Source organism: Scleropages formosus, chromosome 3 (assembly GCF_900964775.1).
Source record: "Scleropages formosus chromosome 3, fSclFor1.1, whole genome shotgun sequence".
NCBI classification, from domain to species: domain Eukaryota; kingdom Metazoa; phylum Chordata; class Actinopteri; order Osteoglossiformes; family Osteoglossidae; genus Scleropages; species Scleropages formosus.
In genome coordinates this window covers 20,478,160-20,501,636 of record NC_041808.1, presented here as the reverse complement: position 1 = coordinate 20,501,636, position 23,477 = coordinate 20,478,160, and the positions used below count along the sequence as shown (strand labels likewise).

General features: G+C 39.9%; 1 protein-coding gene across 2 annotated transcripts in view; it reads left to right on the top strand.

Moving 5' to 3' along the window:
• The window catches only part of ntng1b (netrin g1b), an 82,923-nt gene that overhangs the window by 10,504 nt on the left and 48,942 nt on the right, over window positions 1–23,477 (top strand). For both annotated transcript variants that reach the window (XM_018753322.2, XM_018753320.2), the window contains exon 2: window positions 2,973–3,588. In XM_018753322.2, the coding sequence (XP_018608838.1) occupies window positions 3,337–3,588 (252 nt within the window). In that variant the 5' untranslated portion in view covers window positions 2,973–3,336. The remainder of the gene's footprint in view (window positions 1–2,972; window positions 3,589–23,477) is intronic.

Sequence of the window (23,477 nt, the reverse complement as noted above, 5' to 3'; positions counted from 1 at the left end):
AACTGAGATGCAAATGGTATCACTCACCAACCAATTATTGGTTGGGATCCATTCTGAATGGGCCAACAGGAAGGCATTGTGGAAATGATCACCCTCCCCAAGTATAGATACAGGCATTACCAAAGACGTCAATGTCTTTCTTCAGGAGGTAGGCATCTCTTGCTGAGCTGCATGGGTTCAGAAGGGCCATCAGAGAAGGATGGGGTGGGTAATCCTTCTTTTTATGCTCTTGTGAGAGATTATTGATCTGAATGCATGTTCAATGGATTGCTCCAGGGTCCAGTCCTGTCCCTGAAACTCCACTTCTGCTTTTAGTCATGGGTGAAGCACGCTGCGATAGGTGGGCATCAATGTATCACCATTTCAGCAGTGAAAGTGCATATTTTCCAAAGTAAAGTTCCCCTACTTAATTAAAATTAGGCATTTATCTGCAGTTCATCCTGCTGCTGAACGGCTGAAAACCACTTTAAAAGCAAGCTCTGAATTTTTTGTATGTTGTGTTATCAGGATCCCGCTGTTCCCAGGTTTCTCTATTCCATACAAGTGCTACGTCTATCAGTAAAGACATAATGTATGTGATGTGGCTGGCATTTGTGTAGTACACCTGTGGCAGACTGGAGAGAACAAATTCACAGTTTAACAATCCCTTAAAATTATCTGGAAAACTGTCATAAAACAGAAGCATGGCCAAGGATTGCAGAGACACTTGTGGCACCCTCACAACTATGGGTGCTGGTTGGTCTGCAGATGCTCCATGTTAGAGAAGCCAGAGGACTCCCTCCATAGAGTCAGAGAAATGTCATAGTGCTTGCTTATGGCTCCTTAGGAGCATTCCCTGAGCAGAAATGGTGGTCCAGACCTTGTCAAGCTCTGGTGAGTCCATGAAGAGGCGAAAACTTTCTGTCAAGAATCACTCGAAGACTGGTTTTGTTGTGAACCCAGGTGTGGAGTGTATATGGTTTGCACAAAAGTGAACTGGTGGTGAATGCATGAAGCATAGAGGATGTGGGGATTTTGACAGAGATGAGACATGAATGGGAGATCAGTCAGACACAAGATAAGGCTGGATAGTATACTAAATTTCTTTCAGGTGAATCAGCGTATACACACTGTTGATGTTCTGTGATGAGTGCTAGTGCTCCTTATATCCACAACATGTTGACTGTGATCACTTAGAGGTGTGGAGGTTGGTTTTGGTCTTCGGGTCTTGACCATCTCCTAGGGGCATGACAGTAAGCAGATTAATATTGTAAATTGCATTGGAGAAAAGCATCAAAAAAATTAATAAATGTAAGGCTGTATTGGTAAAACACCCAGCCAGCTAAGCAGAAAATGTTAAAACATGTAAGATTTGCAAGTCTCTAAAAAGGCATGTCAAATTAGAAAATGAAAGTGTTCATTTTGTAAGTCCACCTTTTAGTCTCATTTTTGTCCCTCTTCTTGTCCTTCTGTACTCATCATTATTTCCATACAGTATCCTTCATGTATATGGTACCAGGAACATGCAAAATCCCCCTTCCGGATGCAAACAAATTTCTCCTGATTATCTTATGAAAAATGCATCGCTCTGAAGCAGTAGTACTTGATACAAGGAAACAGGTTCCTCATGTCTGAAAAGCTTCTCCATTCCACCTGGCATCTTGCATAGGTCTAAGGACAAGCATGCCATTCATGGCTCACGGTCCATCAAGAGTGCAGTTCGCTCCAGTATCACTGTAACACTCAAGAAGTGGTTCATTGAGTGTTTCCATATGGGGACACCACAATTCAAGGCAAGTTCATAAATAAATGGAAAAAGGACCACTTGAACTTCTAGCATTAATTTGATATTTTACCTGAAAAAAAAATGTCCAAGATTACTCAAACTCAAATTTTATACATATTTAGACAAAGAATAAGGCATATTACAAGGTTGTTTTTGCTAAACTAAAATGAAAACTTCCAAAATGAATGTTAATGTGAAATAAAAAAATTGACAGGTTTCAGTAACAAAAAAAAAACACAATTATTTATTGTAAAACAAATCTGCTTGAAGCATTGTGGTGATTTGGTATTTAAAAAAAATGTGCTTAACAGCCGAAAACTTAAAAAAATAATTGTACATTTGCAAGATGGTGAAATTCTGTATTAAAAATAAAATCTAAAAAACAATTTCTGTACTAATACAATATTTCAAACTCATAAAAGAAATGTTATATTAATTTGAGTTCAAGTTTATTTTCATTTTATTCATTTAGAATATTTAATAATTATAACACTCTAAATGAATAAAACAAAAATAAACTTGAATGGAAACTAAAATGACATGTCTACGCTGAAATGAAAGAGACTGAAAGTAGTATAAAAAGAAATAAAATGAAAAACAAAGCTGCAATAACCTTGGCGCTTTCTACTGTTGATATATTTTGTTGTGGAGCTACACAACAGATACTTTCAAATTTCAGTAAACATGCAAAAACAAGTTCAGCAAATATAAATATTGATATGCAAATCTGCCAGTCTCACATTCGTTGTCCCGAGTTAAATAGATTAGAGTTTAAAAAAAAATACTCGTCTGATGTTTCTGCAGCTGTTGTTTTTTCACGTTGAAGTGGAACACAATAATGTTATAGACTAAATTTTCTACATTTCCTGCCTTTTTGTTTTAAGAAAGCAATCTCTGACCTTATGGTAATAAATTATGTTCTGTGGCTATATCTAAGCATGCCTTCATTGTTAAGTGAGTAGTAGAACGATGTTGTTCAAGTCATTGTTTCAATTTTTAGAGCACCTGCTGCTACTGGAGGATTGGGCTCCAGCGCAGGAATTTAGGACGCACAGTTTTTCGCTGTAAGAAATGGGGTGTACAGAAAGACACCTGGTTGATGCGAGTGTGGAGACCCTCCCTGATCATCCTGTCTGCTAATTCTCAGTCACTGTCAAACACGATCCCGCCACACGAACTTCACGCTTTTGCTCTCCTTTCCTTCCAGAGGGCTTGCGGAGGCGAAAACCATGATTGACGGCCAACAAACCTGAAACAGCAGTTACTCATCGCTGAGGCACAGAAGGCAATTTGTCAGCGTGTCGGAGTCCCTCTCAAGGACATTGTGGCTCCTGCCTCTCCATTGACTGCCCCCTACTGGCAGGACCCCAGACTGCGCAGCCAGCCTGCCTAGGAGACTAAACCACCGGGGAGGCTAAGACGACTATCCCGAAGCTGGCATGTCGACACAGCCACAAAGCTTTCCTTTAAACAGAAGCCGGATTTTATAAAGCTGTGTATTTTGTTTCTCCTTTGGTTTGTTGGTTTTCAGAGAAGACATTTACAAGGCCTTTGAAGGAGACCCAGGACTAATGATGATGCGCATGCCTATGCTGCTGGCCCTGCAGGCTGTCTGGGTGGCCCTGGGCCGCACCATGCAGCACTACCCATCGGCCTGGGGTCATTATGATGTGTGCAAATCCCAGGTCTACACGGATGACGGCCTGACCTGGGATTTCATGGCCTGCCAGCCTGAAGCTACTGACATGACCAAGTATCTGAAAGTGACCCTTGACCCACCCAACATAACATGTGGTGATCCACCAGAAACATACTGTGCACTGGTAAGTTTCCTCTGTCCACCATCTTCAGACCATGTCAAATTTTCCCATCTTAAGCTGTGCTTATGATATTTCAATGCTATACTGTAAATGCTGTACATATATATTACCCTTGCATGTCTAAATAACATCAGAAATATGTAGCAGTGTTTAAACTTTCAAACTGAGTTGAATGTTTATGTTTCTTGCCCTTCATTTGTCAAGTAGGAAATCATTTTGCCACTCACTGGAGTACATTTTTCTGTTATTCCATTCTAAGTAGAAAACTGTTAATTTTTTTCTGCTAATGTATTGTAAATCTCTTCTTCATCTTGCAGGAGATAGAATGCTGTCATTAATTTATGCATACTTATTTAGCTTTCCCAGAACAAAGAAAATAGAGGGTCCTGAGGTGTTTTCCACTGAAAATTTCAATGAATTTAATTTTTGGGGCAGCTGGTGCCATTGTGGTTAGAGCTGCTACCTTTAGATCCACCAGGCTTGGATCTCACCACCAGCTGTAGTAACCTTGAGCAAAGTACTTACTCTGAATTGCTCCAGTAAAATTACGGATAAACGGTTAAATAGCTGTAAGTAGCATAACATTGTAAGTTGTTTGGGAGAAAAGCATCAGCTAAATGAATATTTAAAAAAAATATATATTACTGGTTTATCTGCCATAAAAAGGTTACCCACCATAAGAACTGGTACTGTAAAATGAGCAGAATCTTTGAAGTCATGATGACACTATGATATTTTACATTTAATTTAATGATTTATACATTTTTCTAAATTAAAAACATGCAGATATATGCTATAAGTAACCCAGCAGCAGTGGGGAACTATTGTTCTTGTTCACATTCATTAAGTATTGTTCTTTGAAAAATCCTTCAGACTAAAGGTGATTTCAATTTTTCAAGAGTTCCTCAGATGATCAGCTAAAAAAGTTGCTGAAAAATTTTTTCATCATCAGCAGAAATTTATAGAGATTTCAGTCTTAAAAGCACTTTGAAAATTCTGAGACTTTGTGATGAAAGAAAATCTATGTAACTAGTACTCTTGGCACAGAGTGGCACTGACCCTTGGAGGACTAGGTTGCATATACCTGCAGGACCACAAGCTGGGATTTTGGGAAAAGTTTCAGTACTCTGCTGTATAACATCAGAGATGTTTGGGCTAAAGAAGGTTTAATGCTTAAGGCCTTATTACTGAACCATAAGTGACAGAGTATTTCATTAAAAAGAGGAGAAATCCAGGAGAATTGATTGCCATTTGGTTGGTTTTGTGCCTAATTCACAAAAATTTGGGTAAACGTTAATAGCTCAGATTGTGTTCTATTGCATGTTTTCAGTGCATTTTGAACAGGGCTCAGAGACATTTGGTACTTTGGTACTTTATACAGGACTTTAAAAAATGATTTAATTAGCAGTTTATTGTTAATGGCAATATAAATGTCATTTATGAGTAATGTCAAATGAATTTGTTTACTGTGAACTGCTGTATGAGTGTTAGTATCATTGCCCATCAAAACTGTCAGAATATAACTTTTCAGTTTCTCCAATTCACATTTGTTTTTCTTTTTATGATAAATGACAGTTTTTCACAACAGAAGAACTTAAGCTAGAGGGGATACCATTAGCTGGGTTAATGTCAATGGTGATATGGTCATATTATATGTCAAAAGATATATGTGGATGGAGAACAGTAATGGTGATCATACTTGAGGTGGTTAAGGCTAGAAGGGTTTATACCAGACAGGATGAGGTGTCTAGGGTTCATACCAGCTATAATAATAATAACGACTTTAAGAGTAGTGGAGCTATTGTATGTGGGAGTGATGCTGCAGAGGGTAACTTTACTAGGTGTAAAGCCAGTAGTGCTAATGTCAGTGGGGATGTCACTTTCCAGCTGAAGGAGTCAATTATTTTATCAAGTTGTTTTGTTTGAAATAGCATAGGCAGTTTATAGAAAGATGAATGGCATCATTTAAAAAATGGAGGGAGGGGACAAATATTTTAACATTCTTAAGTTTGTTTGTGCTGCATGCTCTGTAAGAGTCAGTGTGAACCTGTTGATGATAAGACTGCCTATTGAAAACACTCTGTATCAGCAATGTAGTCTTGAAGAATTAGTATTTTCATGCCTGTTTCATTAAAAAGAAAAAAAGTTACTTAGAAAGTTATTTTAAAATAATTAGTGAAATTATATTAAAATCCTTTTTGGGGGGTTTTTTTAATCATTTATCATACTAGAATACACAGTTATTCGTTTCGTCATGTTTTGCAATGGTTAATCTATTAGTCTTTTCAATTAAATTTTGGACTGAACTAGAGGAGCCCTTGGCTAAAATATCGTTTTAGTACAATACAGCATCAAAACTTGTAATTTGACACTTTAAAAATTCTCTTTGAAAATTTGTTTTAAACAGAATAGCTTGTGACATAAGCCTCTTAGAAATGGAATAAGAGTAGGAGTTATAGTACTGCCTACAGGAAGCATATGTATGGTTTTTAGAGGCTAGGCACTGCCATACTTCCATCTCCATTGATAATAACCTTGCATTGAAATCAGCTACATGAGGCTGGCAAGAAGTCCTCTGTCTCCGTCAGATCTTCAGCTCGGGTGGAAATGGACACTGGCTGTACACTCTGTAAGGATAAGATAAGCAGAACGTTTCCTCGGTTCGCCGTTCAGCACTGTCCCCAGGCATCTTCCATACTGATATGCGTGGAGAGTGTAGGGATGACAGCGTGGAGCACCGCAGATTTCCGTGATCCATTTAAAGCTTCTGCATATTTTCCAACGCACACATTGGAACGAGCATGCCATTTGATGCAAAACCCAAAACAGAGAACCAAGGTAAAATGGGTTTTTTTTCTTTTTCTCTGATCTTTTTTCACATTATAGCCATAGTGAGCAACAGCAGCAGTCAGGAATGTCTTCACAATGTTTTGAGCCAAGACCTATAAAGAATTACAGATTGTAATATTCGTCATCATTTGGAAAGAATTTATTATAGAGGTACTAATAGTCATTACGAGCTATCTTTGGACGTTAATGTCTTCAACAAGGTGGGTCCATGATTATTATTCTTAAAGATTTTCTACCCTAAATAAAGGCAGGAGCCCCAGAGTCACTGCAGGCAAAGCTCTCCACACTTTGGGCCATGACAAACTTACCATCCAGACAATTAGATTGTGCTGAGAACTCAAGAACTGATTACAGTTCACAGGAGGATTGTATCGACAGTGGGCAAATGCTGCTTCTGCTGTGCTTCTTACCAATGCAAGTCCTGCATAAGCGAAGGCCTGCATTACCAGCCTATGACTGGAAGGGCACAGTCAAGGTGACCAAGGGCAGTCATAGTTTCACACTTAGAAAATGACCCAACACTCACTCATTCATTCACTTTCCACATAGATAGCTTTTCCAGTTCAGGGTTGCAGCAGTCAGGAGCCTATCCTAGAAGCCTGGGATGTTGGACTAAGGGATTGACTGAAACGGATTCCAGTCCATCACACGTTTGCTAAATAACCCAACAGAAAACAGCAAATATGCAAGATTCAAGCAGTGCTTCTTACCCTCCATACAATACCACACAAATGAAGAGTTACACTAGGCTACAGAGCTTTCAGTGATTAAGACGTACAGCCAGTACACTCACCAAAGAAAGTTCCAAACCATACCTACTCGCACATATGTCTGGGAACAATTAATAACCCCTCAACTTTTAACAAGCTAATGCAAGAGTGACTGAGTTGCAGCAGTCTTCCTACACATTAACCACGACAGCACAATAATGAAAAAAACAACCGAAAACATCCGTGACCAGGGCACGAGATCCCGGGTGCATTCCATGATCATTAACTGCACAAGAAGCAGATGCTTTTTATGCTCCCTGAACTTTCCTTGCTCTGCCACATAGCAGAAAGCTAAAATACACTTGTTATGTACATTCCTGAACACCCTACACGATTGAAACAGCATGCCTAGAACCATCTCTTTTATTATTATTTATCTATTCAAGGGTATTTTTCACTGAAGTTATTCAGAGTAAGTATCTTGATAAAGGGTACTAAGGCACAGGGTGACATTTGAACCTAGATCCTTAACGTCCAGCATAGAAATTCTCAACCTAAAAGTTACGTGTGAAAAATTAACAAGTTTCTTGGTGAATCATGACAAAGTACAGGAGCAAAACCTCTACAACTTGTAACCACTCCACCTCCCCAAGCAGATATTTCCATCTTGGCTAGGTGGTATGTTGCTAGCTGGGTTAGACTGAACTAGGAGCATGTCTAGGGACACCCTGTAGAATAGGGGTTAGAACAACTGCCTTTAGGCCCAAAGGTTGCAGGTTTGAGCCTCACCTCTGGCTATAGTACCCTTAAGCAAGATACCCTCAGTTGCTCCAGTAAAATTACTCAGCTGTATAAATGGGTAAGTAATTGTAATCTTAACACTGTAAGTTGCTTTGGAGAAAAGTGTCAGCTAAATGAGTAAATGTAAATGTCTGCATCCTTCATTCCATCTATCTTAGTCTGGCTTGGATCCCACTGATGGACAGTTCAGACATGCGGTGCCTTGCCTGATCTGGCTGGTTCAAGACCACTATGGCCTTAGATCAATACTGATGGTATTCAAACAGGGCATCAAATGGAAATGGACTTCCTGTGCACAATGGTACTTGTTCCCTTAGTGTTATCATTGACAGAAGCCCTTACCAGCCTGGACAAGTGTGATCTCTCATCTCTGTAGTGCTGGTAGATGATGTGGTGTTTACATCAAAGCCAACCCAGTGCACTCTGTCTCTAAATAATGTATTTTTTCACAGAGAAGGAAATTCATTTGCTAGGTTTCCTGTAGCCATGATAAATCAGTTAGATTTAGGTTTGTGATAATTTAACTGCAACTGAACAACTGTAAATGTGGAAGATAAAAACAGGGGTGAATAATTTTGTAGAACTCAGTGGTAAGCTCGAAGATGAATCACGAAGGATCATGGGAAAATCAGTCAAAGAGGTCAGAGAAACTTCTTGAGAACCATATTACTGTTCTTTTGAAATGTCTTTACATTTTTTTCTGTCTCCTCTGGTTAGTCAGATGACTGGCATTCGAGGAAGCATTATGTGTCTCTTGTTAATTTCCCCCCAAGGATGAAATTTTACCTTTTTTACTTAGCAGTCAACTAATAGTGTTTTTCGTAAATTAAATGCATGCAAGTTTTATACATGAAAGAAAGCACTGCACCAAAAGCACCCCCACCACAGACGTGTTTACATGTTTTATTCTGTATGTTTGTACTCAGAATCTGTTTCAAAGGCAGTCAGACGGGGAGTGTTGTGCTCGAGTGTAACGTGCCTGGGGTTTGGCTGGGGATTTCAGGGCCGGGGTAGTATACTGCTCATTTTAGCTTCTGTCAGCTGCTGTGTCAATCACAACAGTTTTCCCAACCAAAGGAAGTTGGGGAAACGCAAAGGCTGTGAGGAATGTGGGTTTTGTACACCCTTCAGGGACCTCTGAAATGACGCGCCTTCCAGGGGCTTCAGTCGGCATAGATAAATACCGAGAGCTTACGCAATCGCCTTTCTCCTTGTGTTCCCGCTCCTTTCTTTTTACTCTTATTCTCCTTATTCTCTTGTGCACCTCGTTTGCTGTCACTGAAACAGAAAAACTGTCTGCTGGAATGTTGCTGTGTTCTTTTTTTTTTTTTTACAAACTATGAAAAATGACTGTACTTTTATTGTGTTTTTTTTTTTCCTTGGGATTGACCATGCATCTCAAATTATGCTTCCATAAAGGTTGGATGCAGTGTCCTGGAAACACAAAACAGCTGAAGATAAAATGGCTGGAACAGGTCTCCTGCATTAGGGAATTAACCTTCTTATTATTTTTAGATATGGTGCTATGAGAGGCAGCCCAAAAAATGTAGATTAGATCTCACTAAAAGTATTTTGTTGTAGCCTTAAAAATAGTCAGAATTCCATGTTGCTTCCAGAATGTATTTTTGTACATAGTAATTAGAATTTGGAATAGAACTATAAAGCTGAAATAATTTCGCAAGCCCTGAATTGTTTTTGAACCGTAAATGTGTACAATCTAGATGCGTACAATCACCATAAATATCAAAACAAAAATATTGTTCTTTTTATGAGGAACCCAGTGTTTTGCTTTGTTTGCAGAATGCATAGTAATTTGTTGCAGAAATATATTGAAATATAATGATACTATGTAATTATAATGTTAATAATATCTTAATTAGTAACGACTGCACTCGCTCTGCATTTTACTTCAGTGGTCATTTCATTTCTTTTTGTGAAGGCCTCAGTTTAATTAACTTGATTGCAAATTAGCGTGACTTGCGTTACACTTATTCATTAAGACAGGACGCCAAGTCGCTTCATTTTCAATAAATGAGGGATACAAGTTATTAGTATTGCACAGGCTTTGTGACAGCTGGATAACAATCAGAGCTATAACAGAAAGATGAGGAGTTTTCATAATGAAGCAATGCAGGACAATAACACACTCTCAGACAAAGGCCTGCTAATCATTTGTGATGTGAATTTGCATGGGTGGTGCGACGTGCTCTTTTGTGGAGATCGGTGCTCTTGGCAGACCATCCTGAAGAAGCAGCATTCTTTCTTGAGCAGAACCACTGCAAAAAAACTGTGAATATGCAGTTCTCATTTCGTGGCAAATGTGCTTTTAAAGCTTGATCCCTTGTTACATTTACACTTGCGTGAAAACAATTACTGAGCGAAAAGGGTGAAGATACTGTTACTCGAGTGAAGTCAAGAGAAGGAAAAAAGATGGAAACTGGAAGTTAAGGCTTGCGTTAGGTTGAGGGGCACCTCACTGAGGCCGTGTAGCACAGCTGTTGCACTGCTTCTCCCGTACAGTTTTGGACTACAGGAAACACCAGATGGATGATGGCTAAGCTAATCTTAGCCACAGTGTGAGTCGGAACCAACGACATCTGAGGACATGTGCACTGGTGGATTGAACGGTATAGTACATACATTCTCATTGCAGAGTAAGATGTCATAAACCCACCTAATGCACCAGCAGGTCTTCACAAATGAAAGGCAAAGTACATATGCTTGACTTTCATAGTTAGCTAAAATAGGGTTGGAGAGGGAGTTTAATCTTTTAGACTTCAAGGTGAGAAGGGACAGAGTAGACTGCACTGTGCTTAAAGCAGAAAATGTGTAATGGAATGGAATGAAATGTGTAAATAAAATGCGCTTAAAATCCCCCTTAAAATAGTTTACGCAGGATTGGGGGTGTGAACGACAGGTAATACGATGTCTGTCTGGCCTCTCTATTGTTTGGAGGCTTTCTGTAGTTTCCTTCCCTTTCCATCAGCAGACGGTGGAGGAATGATTTTCTCCAAGTGGCCTTTAAAAGGCTTATAGTCCCCCAGGAGGTGCTGGAAAGTGTTGCTAAGGAAATGGAAGCCTGGTCCATCTTAATCGGCTCGCTGGCACCTCAGGAAGCCAGGTCAGACTGTTTGTGGAGAGCTGGGTAGGAAGATGTTTCTGAACATTAAAGCCAAGGTCATAGATTTCTGGCTTTGTATCTAAATGGTGCATCATGAGATCTTACAATTAGTTATTAAATTAGTCCCATTACAGGTCACTCTTGCATGACTGGACTAATGGGGGGTTCATTCAAGCAATTAAACAGTGATTCCCGGATATCGTATGGATGACTTTTGACATGATAGTAATCCTAACAGTAACAGTAGCATGTTAAGAAATTGAAGCTTACATAAATTGATAAATTTAATGCGTGAAAATTACATGAAATACACAAATAAAGTCATTAATACAGAAATAAAGTTAATAAACTGTGCTCCATTTCAACCAATACCCTTCTGCTCAGGATAAAAATAAGTGATGATCTTAATGAGTAGGAAGAGGCTCATGCAAAGAATGTGATGATTCTTGCCAGTCCAGCATTTCCAAAAAATGCTTTTATGGTATGTGTTGAGGGGTGCATGCTTGAAAATTGCCCAGTATTTAAATTGTCATTTTTAAACAATTTGAGTTTCATTTTCATTACTACTTTCATCCTCCCACAATCAGTGTTTTCTACAACCACCCTCCCCCACTCCTCCAAGCCATCATGTTTGAGCCCTTCAGTGGACTCTCAGTACGTTAAGTATTTGTCCAAATGCACAAACATAGTCTAAAACTTCCAAAACCGGAATAGACAATTAGAACAGTCTGTTTATTTGTTTGATAACAAGGTGCTGTCCTTCTCTTTTTTCACTGACTTATTGTTTGCCTTTGTTCAGTACATAAAGTCAAAATGTAACTCTGCAATAGTTGGTTATGTACATACTTACATATATGAGTTGTGTAAGTATTTTTTACATTTTTAAACAAATATTACTCTGTTACAATAGAATTTATTTTTGGTAAATAAATCAGAATTTCTCAGATGGACTGTAGCCCCCCCACTAGATGACTGCACATGTAATGTCAGTCTTCTCTTACTGGACTTGAAACAGTAATGTAGGTTACAGTGATGTGGGTACAGTTACTCGGTGTTGTTCAGTGAATCATACTTGCAGACAGAAAGTTGTCAAGGGATGGACTAGTGTGCCTTTAGTAAAGTGCTGTTGTTGCTTTCATTTGGTAATTTGAATAACTTTGAAGTTTGAGAGGGTATCTCAAATGTAAATTATGTTCTCTCATTAAAGAAATAAAGCTAGAAGTGGAAAAAAAGCATCCACCAAATCCTCACAAGCAATACATAGCATTTCCCTGGCAATGATCAGACCTACATTAAAAAGAGAGATTATTTAGGACTAGTGTTTGGAAGTATAAAAGCTATTCTGTCACAATCTTATCTTTAATGATGACAATCAACAAAATGAATTGCCATGACACCTTCTGTCTCTTAGCCTTAAGTGTTAATATTAGGATCATTAAGGTATCATTTTTTTTCTTTTGAACACTAGAGCTTTTTAATAGCAGGTTATGTGTTTTTAATTCCTTCTGAGATAAGCATGGGCAAATCTTTTCTTCTGCAAATTATGAATGAAGCCTCAGTTATAGCTTCTTCATCCGTATTCTATGTTTTGCAGAAGTGACGGGGTGACAGAGGATATGGTGCAGTGCAGAAGTATATGCAGTTAGTACTCAAACTGCTAGAACCATTTATTTTCCTGCTCTCTCTTCGTTTTGGTTAATCTTGTAGCTCGTACAGTGGAGCTGTAATTTCGTAAAAACTGTATTGTAATAGAATAGCCCTCACACCTTCAGATCGCGGGACTTTTCATTGCAGAAGTGCCAAGGAGCTGCAGTACAAACGACGTCTAATGCTGCTGTCTGCAAGCTATAATTCTGTAGATTATTGTAATTCTTTTGAACTTTGCTCTGCTCTCGGAGAATGGAGGAGAGCTAAGCCAAGTGCGGGAAGCGGCTAGAGCGCCATGTGGCACCCAGAGAGCTTATTCAGGCAGCAGATAAGCTCGCTCCCTAAGCCGCCCCAGCCATTGCCATAATATTGACAGGCATTACGACAGAATTAACTTTTCCGGAATTTGCAAGAAAGACCATTCATAGAACTTCTCTTGCTGTAGTTTTACAAAGTTTTGTTCCTTTACTTTTTCTTTGCCACCAATCACCAAGAAATGGTAGTTCATTTTCCATGCATAATTTTTAGGATGAGAATTTCTGTGCTGATTTTAAGAAATGGGGAGAAAAAATGTATTGACAAAAGAGGCTCTTTCTTCTGGGAAGGGGTGTGGGGGGGTTGCGGTGGTGCAGCAGGCTTGGCTGGGGCCTCCTCTGTGGTGGGCTTGGGCTTTGAGTCCTGCTTGGGGTGCCTTGCGGCAGGCTGGCCCCCCTTCAGTCCTGCATACTGTGTTGCCAGGTTGGGCTCCCATTCGCCATGACCCCGTTCGGGACAAGCAGTTGTAGACATTGTGTGTGTGTGTGTGTGTGTGTGTGTGTGTGTTTGTGTGTACTTTTTCTTCTGATTGATTGTTCTCAATAAAGCTGCAGCAAATACATAGTATACCAGCAAACTTATTAAGACTGATTGTGGGGGACATGTTATATGCATGATAATCTAAATGTAAATGGGCTGAATTGGAATTTTTGGATTGTTATCAGCAAGTTGTCTTTGGTTGTCTGGGTCACACCTCAGAGCGTTCAAGGTGGTGTGGTGAGGAAAATATAGTTCAGATTTCCTTGAAGTACAGTGTGTACAGTACTGCCTTCTTTGGATGTTAATGATCTAGGTTCAAATACCATTTCCTGTTGTAGTACCCTTGATCAAGGTACTTACTCCAAATTGGTCCAGTAAAAATTTCTCCACTGTGTAAATGGGTGAATCATTGTAAGTAGCTTAACACTGTGAGTTGCTTTGGAAAAAAGCATCAGCAAAACGAATGCAAGTAGAAGGTACCCCTGAATCTCTGTTTCAGTCCAGCGCATGACAATGTCATTGCAAGCACAAGTAAGCCAATGCATCTCATGTGCAAAGATGCCTCTGTTTTTATGTTTATATGACGACTGAGGGAGTCGATCAGTCCCTTGCGTGATTCCGAATTTTTGTTTGCACTACCCCCACCTCCACTTCTGCCACTGTCCTCCTTTTTGTTTGGAGTCAGCAGACAGCAGCTGCTCCCCAGCCGGTGCTGCATTTGCCCTTGACGCTTTCAAGAAATGCCCATAGCTGTCACAACGGCAGAGCAGCGACGCACACACTGCTTGCCATGGCTGACAGGCAGCGCTCACATTCCACAGAGAAGAACTGAGTTATTGACCGTCTCTCTTTCTTGCAAGCCTCTGTTCTTCTCAGCTGGTCTCTCACTGCTACCGCAACACACTCACTCCTCCCAGTCCATGTCGTATATATCGTTAACATGGCCTTCATATCCATAGTGTGCTTACGTCCTCATGTCATTCTTTTTTTCCTGACTTGCAAGGCTAAAGGACAAAGATCTGTGGCCAGACTAATTCTAAAACCTTTTGGAAAGCTATTTTATCCAGGCAAAATAAATAAATCTGGAAATGAATAATGTATAATTTGTTCATAAAAGAGATGGATATCATGCAGCAGGAAAGCTCATCTTCTTTCACGCATGCCTGGAATGAACATATGCTTATTGTGGGATTCAAGAGAGCCACCTCATATGTTAAGCATTCTATAGTCTGTGATACTTATGGAGATGGTGAGGTTTTTATGTACAGCACAATAGCTTCTAAGATGATCTCACTGAATGGGAGTGACATTCTCTGGGAGCTGCACATATCTCAGGATAAGAATATGAATATTTTCTTTTTGACCTCCCACAAGTTTTGACAACAGAGCGGTAGACATTGATTTGCATTTTTATTTAACTTTGTTAACACTGGCTATGACTGATTGTCCAAGCATGTTCGAATATGTCCGTATATTTTGTTCTGGAAGGAGTGGCAAAGGGTCCTGGGATCACATGCATCAGCAATCCAGATAATGAATGTGCTGTCATTAAGGAGAGGTGAGAAAAGAGGACAATAATTATAGTCGTCAGTATGCAAACAAGGGTCCAGACAACAGGGCTCATGGATTATGTGAGGCTAGAATGGCTTACTGTATTATTCATGAAAGGAAAACCTTTTTTTACATTGGTTGTCTGTTCATCATTTTGTTCGTCATTTAAGTGCATTTTAGATGGACCCAAACAGACACAGAACAAACGCTCATCTTTCAAGTTTGTTTTTATTTGAAAACCCTTTTAAAGTTTTATGCAGATGTCAGAGTAGAGCGTCTCCAGTGTCCTGACACCCTCAGAAGACTGTGATTTCAGAATTTATTAATTTAATTGTCAAGAGCAACATCACCTGTCTTTTTTTTTTTTTTTTGAAGACAAGAGGAAAAAATTTAAACTGAAGATATCGCCATATGAAATTTTATGCGGATATGTGCTACTTTTCTTGTTACGGTTGCCCTCAGCAGGTTTTTTATTTTATTAAAAGAACAGGTAATACATTTTTAATATAGACTATTTTAAATAAAAAAGATATGGGGGGACTGACTGGCAGCTACAAAACATTTTCAGTAATCCCCTTTCGGTTGTCTGAAAACCTCAAGCACAACAATTAAAATCCACCAGGTAATGATCGCGTTGATTTGATTATGACAGCTGTCATGATGTCAGTTCGGTTTTAATTAATACATGTAAATAAAGTCCAAACATAGATTTTCTTTCTTTCCTCTGGGAAAGGTAAGAAAATGCAGAATGTTATCCTTCTGCATGCCAGTTAAAGGATCACAAAATAAAGTGAAAGTTAAACTGACTGTTATCTCAGCTCATTTTGACATCCTCCCACTCTTTAATATGTATTTTCATATTCTTTTGTATTTCATAATTCTGTACAATGGCTACAAAAACAAAACACAGCTACAACCATTCATAACTTTACCGTTAATCCATACTGAACTTTAACACTAATTCACAATCAGTAAAACGTAATAGTAATACAGATATCCCTCGATTTACTGATTTTATAAAAACCTCAAGTAATGCTTTGATTAATTTTAATAAATCTCTGTCAGACGCATTTCATCATTTTCATTAACTTCAAACAGAATTAATATTAATTTAAAATTGCTGAAAAAAAAACGTAATTTCCACAACACCATGATAAATCCCCACAACTGACCAATTCATTCCATTAACGTCTACAATGTTTGTCAGCTTCTGGCCACTTTCATCATCCTTTTTTAATTTACACAAGCAAAAGGTTGATACCTTTATTTATTCATACATCAGGTTCTGTGTCAGAAGAAACAGTATTTTTTAAAAAAATTACCTTTTTTAGTTTAACATTTAACGAAATATGTTATCACCACAAATTCCAGTTTAAGGCCGATTGTCTACCCTCTCTTCCTATAAACATTTTCTCCATTCCTCATCTTGTTATTCATGACGAACACTCACAAAAGCCACACACACACACACACACACACACACACACACACACACACTGGCTGAAACTGCTTGTCTCAAGTGGGTTTGCAGCAAACTGGAGCCTACCCGGCAACACAGGGCGCAAGGCTGGAGGGGGAGGGGTAACACCCAGGACGGGACGCCAGTCCATTGCAAGGCACCCCAAGCAGGACTCAAACCCCAGACCCACTAGAGAGCTGGACTCGGCCAAGCCCGCTACGCCACCGCACCCCCGACAAAAGCCATACATCACCTCTAAAAACTGTGAAAGGGAGTCGAATGAAGCAGACCCATGTTACTGCTCTGTTTTGGTGTGTTTTACTGCTGACTAACAGGTAGGTTAAGAAATGCAAGTCACTATTGCTCCGCAACAGAAATGAATTTCAGAAAATAGATAAATAAAGAGAAATGTTACTAAAAATAAATTCATTATCTGTAAAAAACGTATCTTCAAAGATTTTTAACTCCAACTTTTGTAACACAAGGAGCCAGTGTACTGTATGTACATAGATATAAACACAAACCACATATGCAATCATGCAATGTGTAATTTGGGTGTGATTATACAGTGTGTACTTTATTTCAATAGCTGAACTTTTACAAATTTCAGAGTATGACATTATGTAATAGAAAGTGCCACAATGGACTGTTTCATTTTGGATCTCTGGTACAAGTCGAGGCACACCAATGACATCCTGCTGAACTCGGGCTCCCTGCTTCCATCAAAGAGATCACAGAGGAGGGGGAGAGCAGGTTGCTAACATGGGCCGTGGCCCTTCTCTTCTGCCCACTCTGGGGTGGACAGGGGCCACTGACAGGCTCTGACAAGTCCGCCGGAGTTAAGTGGATAAGTGACAGTACATCTGCTGGGATCGTGGACCTGAATGTACACATCAGACATCTGGACAAGGGGCTGTCCTTCGTGGGTGAGAGAGGGAGAGGTGGCACGCATGACCTCAGAGGAGGGACATGATGTTAAGAGCTGGAAATACTCACGCTCAGATTTGTATGGCCCCCTCTGTCTCCGATATACCTGGAAGTTGTATTCTGTAATTTTGCGCAGTTCCGGCACACATCATGGTCTGACGGGAGCATGAGAAGCAGCATCTAAAGGAATGTGAGCAAAATCTGAGTCCGAAAGCGAAAAGACAGCCCATCTGCTTCCATTTGATGGTGAGGGAGACATAAAGACATGTAAGACCAACGGTAAAGGATTCTGGTCTGCTCTCCAAGGCACAAACCAGAAACGAGTATTTCTTTTATTTTTTAAATATTAAATGTAGGGCACATTTTCTTGGGATGTTAAGCACATTTAATCGTGCTGTCATTGTGTATTTTAGGTAAATATGCATTAAACGTCTGCTTAACAAAACCCTGAAATGTAAATAAGTATTTTTCCGATAATGACCTCCTGATACAGAGAAGACAGGTTTCTCTTCGATTTGCGAATGCCAGTGGGACCACCGAGAAATGCTTTTACTCATTTACATTATTCATTTGTTTACACAGATTTTCCCAACTGCACACCACCCAGCGTGCATCTGTTTTCCGTGTGATTTGGACGTGGGAGAGTGGAACAAAGCCTTAATGATTTTCTCCAACTGTTGGATATCTAGAGAGCTGTTTACACATTCGCCCCGAGTGTCACTTTCAGCAGTCCTCGCCCGATTCCACACATTGTGGTGCAAGTACCACTTTTACCTTTTGTTCTTCCAAGATTCACAGGGGGCCATAGCTCCATAGGTAGCATCTGTTTATCTTATCACTGATGTGAACCAAACTATAAATATAGTCAATCCCTGTCATCTTTGAAACTGCACAAAACTTTTTTTCTCCACTTCTTTTTCCCACAGACGCACACGTCTGGTTTGATCTTCGCCATATCCTACCTATCGCCGTTCGGTGAGAGGGATAAACAAATATCAGATTGGCACTGCATTGACAGTGTTCGCATGGCCTGTTTCTCTCCCATCCTCCTTTGCGTCGCCTTGAGTCGTCATGACTGCTTTTCTGCAAAGCTGTCGTGGATCAGCCACGCAAATGCTTTTTTCCCTTGTTCTCATAGTGTTTAGCTCTTCTAAAAACTCTGAAGCAGTGGGCTGTGCTAATCCCAGTTGCTTCCCTTTGTAATACATCCCCCATCTACCTCGGGCCCACACAGCGCATACCTTCGAGACAAAAATTAACGGATCTTAATTGCCTGTCCAAATTGGCATTCATCCGTTAAAGCTCCTAGCATTGCATTACTGCAGCTGAGTTTGCCAGTACAGATACACTGCTGATGGCCCAAACGTAAAAACCCATATGGTGATTAAGCGATGGCGGTTCACACTTTTCCCTTTGTTTTTCTGTTGCTCATTGCCAGGTTTACCTCCTCCATGCGTAATGTATGTATTGCTCACTTTTCCCAAAAATCTAGCAAAGCAGTGGAATATCTCAGGTTGCATGCTGTTTAACGTTGTGCATAATAGAGCTAATTAAACCACACATAAAACATGGGGCAGTATATAATCAGTATCACCTCCTGATGCTACCGCTTTTATTTTAATAAAGACTTTTGCTTGCTTCCTGAAAATGGTCCACACTAGTCGTTATCTATCTGTCAGCTTAGTGGATGTGGAGGGAAGGGAGAAGCACCAGAGACTGCAGTTCCAAAGAAACTGCAGATCCAAAAATTTGCTTGACTTGGTTGAGGAGAGACGCCTGTGTCTTTAAACAAGCTGCTCAACCTTCTGAAAACTGAAGAAGTGCCGGCTACGTAAGCCAGTCTAGGCAGATTTCAAAGGCTGCGATAGGCAAGTGATACTATTATGGATTGTTTTCCTGTCAAAGTGTATTCCGTATGTCACGTATGTGTTTTTCGATAATTTCAATGTTTTTCTCGTGAACTCTACAGTATATGGATATTGAGGTACAGACATCTATACAGGTGAGCTGAAAAGTGTGTTGTGAACAACATGCCTTTGTGTAATTTACACAGCCTCGGGAAAATGATTATCAGCAATGCTTGCCATTCATTGCCATATTTTCATCAAAACACAAGCAATGCTAGCAGCTTTGATTCATCAGTGGCTTGTTTCGCTAGTGAGCATCAAGAGTCGTTTCTCACATCAACATCCTTTCCTCACACCCCTCTTCCTCACCTGGTTGAGGTAGGGTTGCTTGGAGATGAGCTTTGAGCCCAGAGAGAGGCAAGGTGCGCCAGGAGTGACTTACCCTAACTCTGGTATGTTCTCTGTTATACTAATTTAATTGTTCTAATAGTAGACATGAGTCTAGCCATTGGCTTTATGTAAAGTAATATAAGGAGTGTAAAGTAGTCAGAAAGAATCTTGCCAACATTGCTCTTCACACTGGCCCAGGCCTGCATGAGCTTTTCTCAGTAACAGATAAGTATATCACTGGTATGCTGGTCATGGTTTAGACGATATTACACAGTTCCGAGGTAAAAATGAATAATTGATTTCCACCACACTATTGACATTCCATTCAGGCAGAGTCAATATAGAGCAATGAGGTCACTTCTCTGCAGCATGTCGAATACACACTGTACCAAACATTACAACTGGAGATTTAATGCTTTTAAACTCTTGATTGTGCAAAAGAAAAGCTGTGAATCGGTCTGTAAATGGCACTGTACATTTGAAAGTGGTCTCAAAAGCCAAACTACCATATCTACGTTTAACAAGGGCTAAGGGATATAGAAGGATACAGCCTTTCTAGCCGCAGTCAACATATATTATTAATTCTGGTTGGCGTGAAACAGCACACATCTGTTGCTGTGGATGTCATATCAGTCACTGAAATGGAAAAAGGAAGGAAGGCATCGAGACATATCGCAGTAAGATATGTAAATTTCATTAAACATATTACGGTATATTAATGACACATATGTTTATGTAATTTGAAACTTTATAAACACTTCATGAATTCGTAGATATACTCAGCCAAAGCCATTGTCTACGGCTTTGTCATTTTTGTCCTAGAGCAAAACCGCAGATTTTTTTTTTTCTTTTTTTTTTGCTTTTCTTTATACTGGAGCTTTAGAATATTTCTCCCCAGTGCGTCAAAACAATCAGGTGTGAGTTTCCTGGGGGCTGTCTGTATGGCGGCACTGCCTCACAACCTTGTCAAGGTGTCTGGGCGTCACGTTGGCATCAAGAGCACCCTGCCTGCGCTCCCAGTCTGCCACACGTGATTCACAAACCAGCTCCAGCGGAGGAGTGTTTTTGTTCCTCCAGGTCCAGGTGGGGAAAAGGGGGCGATACGCAGAATTGCTGGTAGGCCACTGTCGCAGGTTTGGGCAGACTCGTGAACCCAACATCTACGTCACCCCTGTCAGGGCACATCGACCCCTGCTGGGGTGCCAACATGAACTGAAAAACAAGTTTTGTCTGGTGGCAACATGGCAGGAAAATAAACGGAATAATAGAGAGACAGGGAATGAAAGAACAGTCAGAAATAAAACAGTGCGGAGGGACAAAGCAGTGGAAAATTAAACAGTGGTTGAGCCAGAGAAACATAATGCAGATTTTTGTGGGATATAGTAATATAAGATATAATATTAAGTCTTCCAAAGGTTATCTTTTTCTAGTGGAAAGTTATTAACAATATAGACACACACAGCTATACTTACATGCACACACATACACATACCTACATAAATACATGTATACATAGATACATGCACATTTTATATGTGTGTGTGTGTGTGTGTGTGTGTGTGTGTGTGTATAGTGAGAGAGAACTTATCTGCATAATTTATCTGTTGAATCACAACTATATAACTCAGTGTTTTGAGTGAGTTTATGTGTGAGCAGCCAGGTATACCTAACAATATACCCGAGGAGTGTACACATGTCTCGGTTAATGTAAATGTAATGTTTTGGCAAGAGAAAAACAAATACCGCAGCATGATAAATCTGTTTTATTGTTATTAATTTTAGGCACATGTTTTTTATTTCAGTTGATTATGGCAAAGTGGTATTGTTGCCAACTGCAGGAAGATGAAATTGCATTAATTTGACTAATGTTGAATTACATGACTGTGTTCCCTGAGGGCTGGTGAACTCTGGTTGTCCATAAATGCAGTACAGCAGTCTGACAGAAGGTTTTCTACAGTGATGAATTGAGTCAGGAGTACTAATGGAGACCTTGAGTCCCCATCTGTCCAAGTGACATCCATCAGGCTCAGCAACATGCTGCTCGCTTTCGGGATTCAAGTCTTCTAAGCTTGTACCGTGCAATAGATCTGTCTTTAACATGTTCATCATTACATTCACATATACATTTATTAATTTTTCTCCAGTCCAGCTTACAAATCAACAAATCATTGAGTCAAACAGCAACTGATGTAGTCTGTGTTTAAAACTGTCTTGTACATAGAGGCTTCCATGAGGGGAGTGATGGTAACCTTGTTTTGCAGAAGGTCACCTGAGTCAAGACCTTGTCTCAGGTCCCTTTAGAGTTCATGTTTTCTTCCTGTTTTTAAAACCTACCAAAGACATCCCGCACTGCTGAATGCAGTTTCAGCAACTCCTGTTCCTGGAATGATCCTTTGCCTGCAGAGCAAGTTACAGTTCTCTAGAAGTCAGGAATAGGGATCAAATATCTTGGATCTGATTAATCAATCTGTTTATCTAATTAAGTGTTTCAGAGGTCTTGATTGTTTTGTACTTTTTAAACTCATGAACAGATGATAAAGAAATTTAGGATGCCAGGGTAACATTCATTTGTGAACTTACTGTGTTTGCTCTCTAGTAAAGGCTGTGACGTTATTGTGAAATCAAGGTTGAAAAAAAAACAAATATTTAATGCAGGAAACTGCAGAGAAATATACTTTTATGTGGTCCTTCAAGAGTAAGATGTGTTTGGCATTGGTTCTAAAATATATTTCTGACTGTATGTGAAGGATAGCATTCGGCAGCTGTCATTTTTCCTAAACCTTTGGAGAAATCGATGCCCTGCAGACAAATTAAAACAAGGGTTCTTCAGGTCCTTAAAACTGAAGATTCACTTCTCTAATTATAAGGTCTCTTGAGTTTGTCAAGTCGGGACTCTTCATTTATCTTTTATTTTTGTCAAGTGGAATTCCATTGATGGAAGTTCCTTTTTTCCGATTAAGATTTTTAATGATGGTTCATCAAGACAAGTGACAATCAGTCTCCACTGAGATTTCGGTGAGGATTGATGTTTCTACTGAAAAATATCATATCTCTCTGCTGTGAGCCTTATTTTTGTTAAACATATATGTGTGTGAACATAACCCAGATTACCTTTTACAGGCTATAAAAAACAAGCACTTGGTCCAATCCAGCCCATCTTTATTAATCTACCAAGCAGGGTTTCTCCCACTTAGGAACCATTTACACACTAATAAAATGTTTCCTCAATTTTATGCCAGTTTACTGCCATGTAGAAAGAAAAGCAACAACGACACAAGTTTGGCGCCTGTGTCAATATGCCCTTGAGCAATGTGCATTTCTCTTCTCAGAGAGGGGAGCTTTGTACCATCACCCTGAGAGTATCCAAGAGCAGGGAGTCTGAGTTGGGGGGGGGGGGCTCTCTCTGCCCGCGTCTGTCCGTCAATCACGTCTCAGACTCCTGCATAATTCCCAGTGGAAGAGCCGCAGTGGACCTCTCTGTCAGTCGGCTCCTAGAGCGGAATGCAAAGCACACCGAACGGCAAACACATCAGCCCTGGAAGTTCGCGCTCACATTCCCCGCCATCGCTATTGATTGAGCTTGTTTTGAAATCGCAGATGCTTTAGGAGGTTGGAAGAATCTTCAGTTTACCATTCAAAACATCTCAAAATCCCTTGCCACAACAAGAGTAAAACACCCCATAGATTGATTTCCGGTGACATCCCTGTCCGTCAGCCCCCCGACAGTCCCTGCCAGGATAATTGAGCATGGCTAAATTTGCCCAAACAGGACAGACGCACACTGGATAAATAAA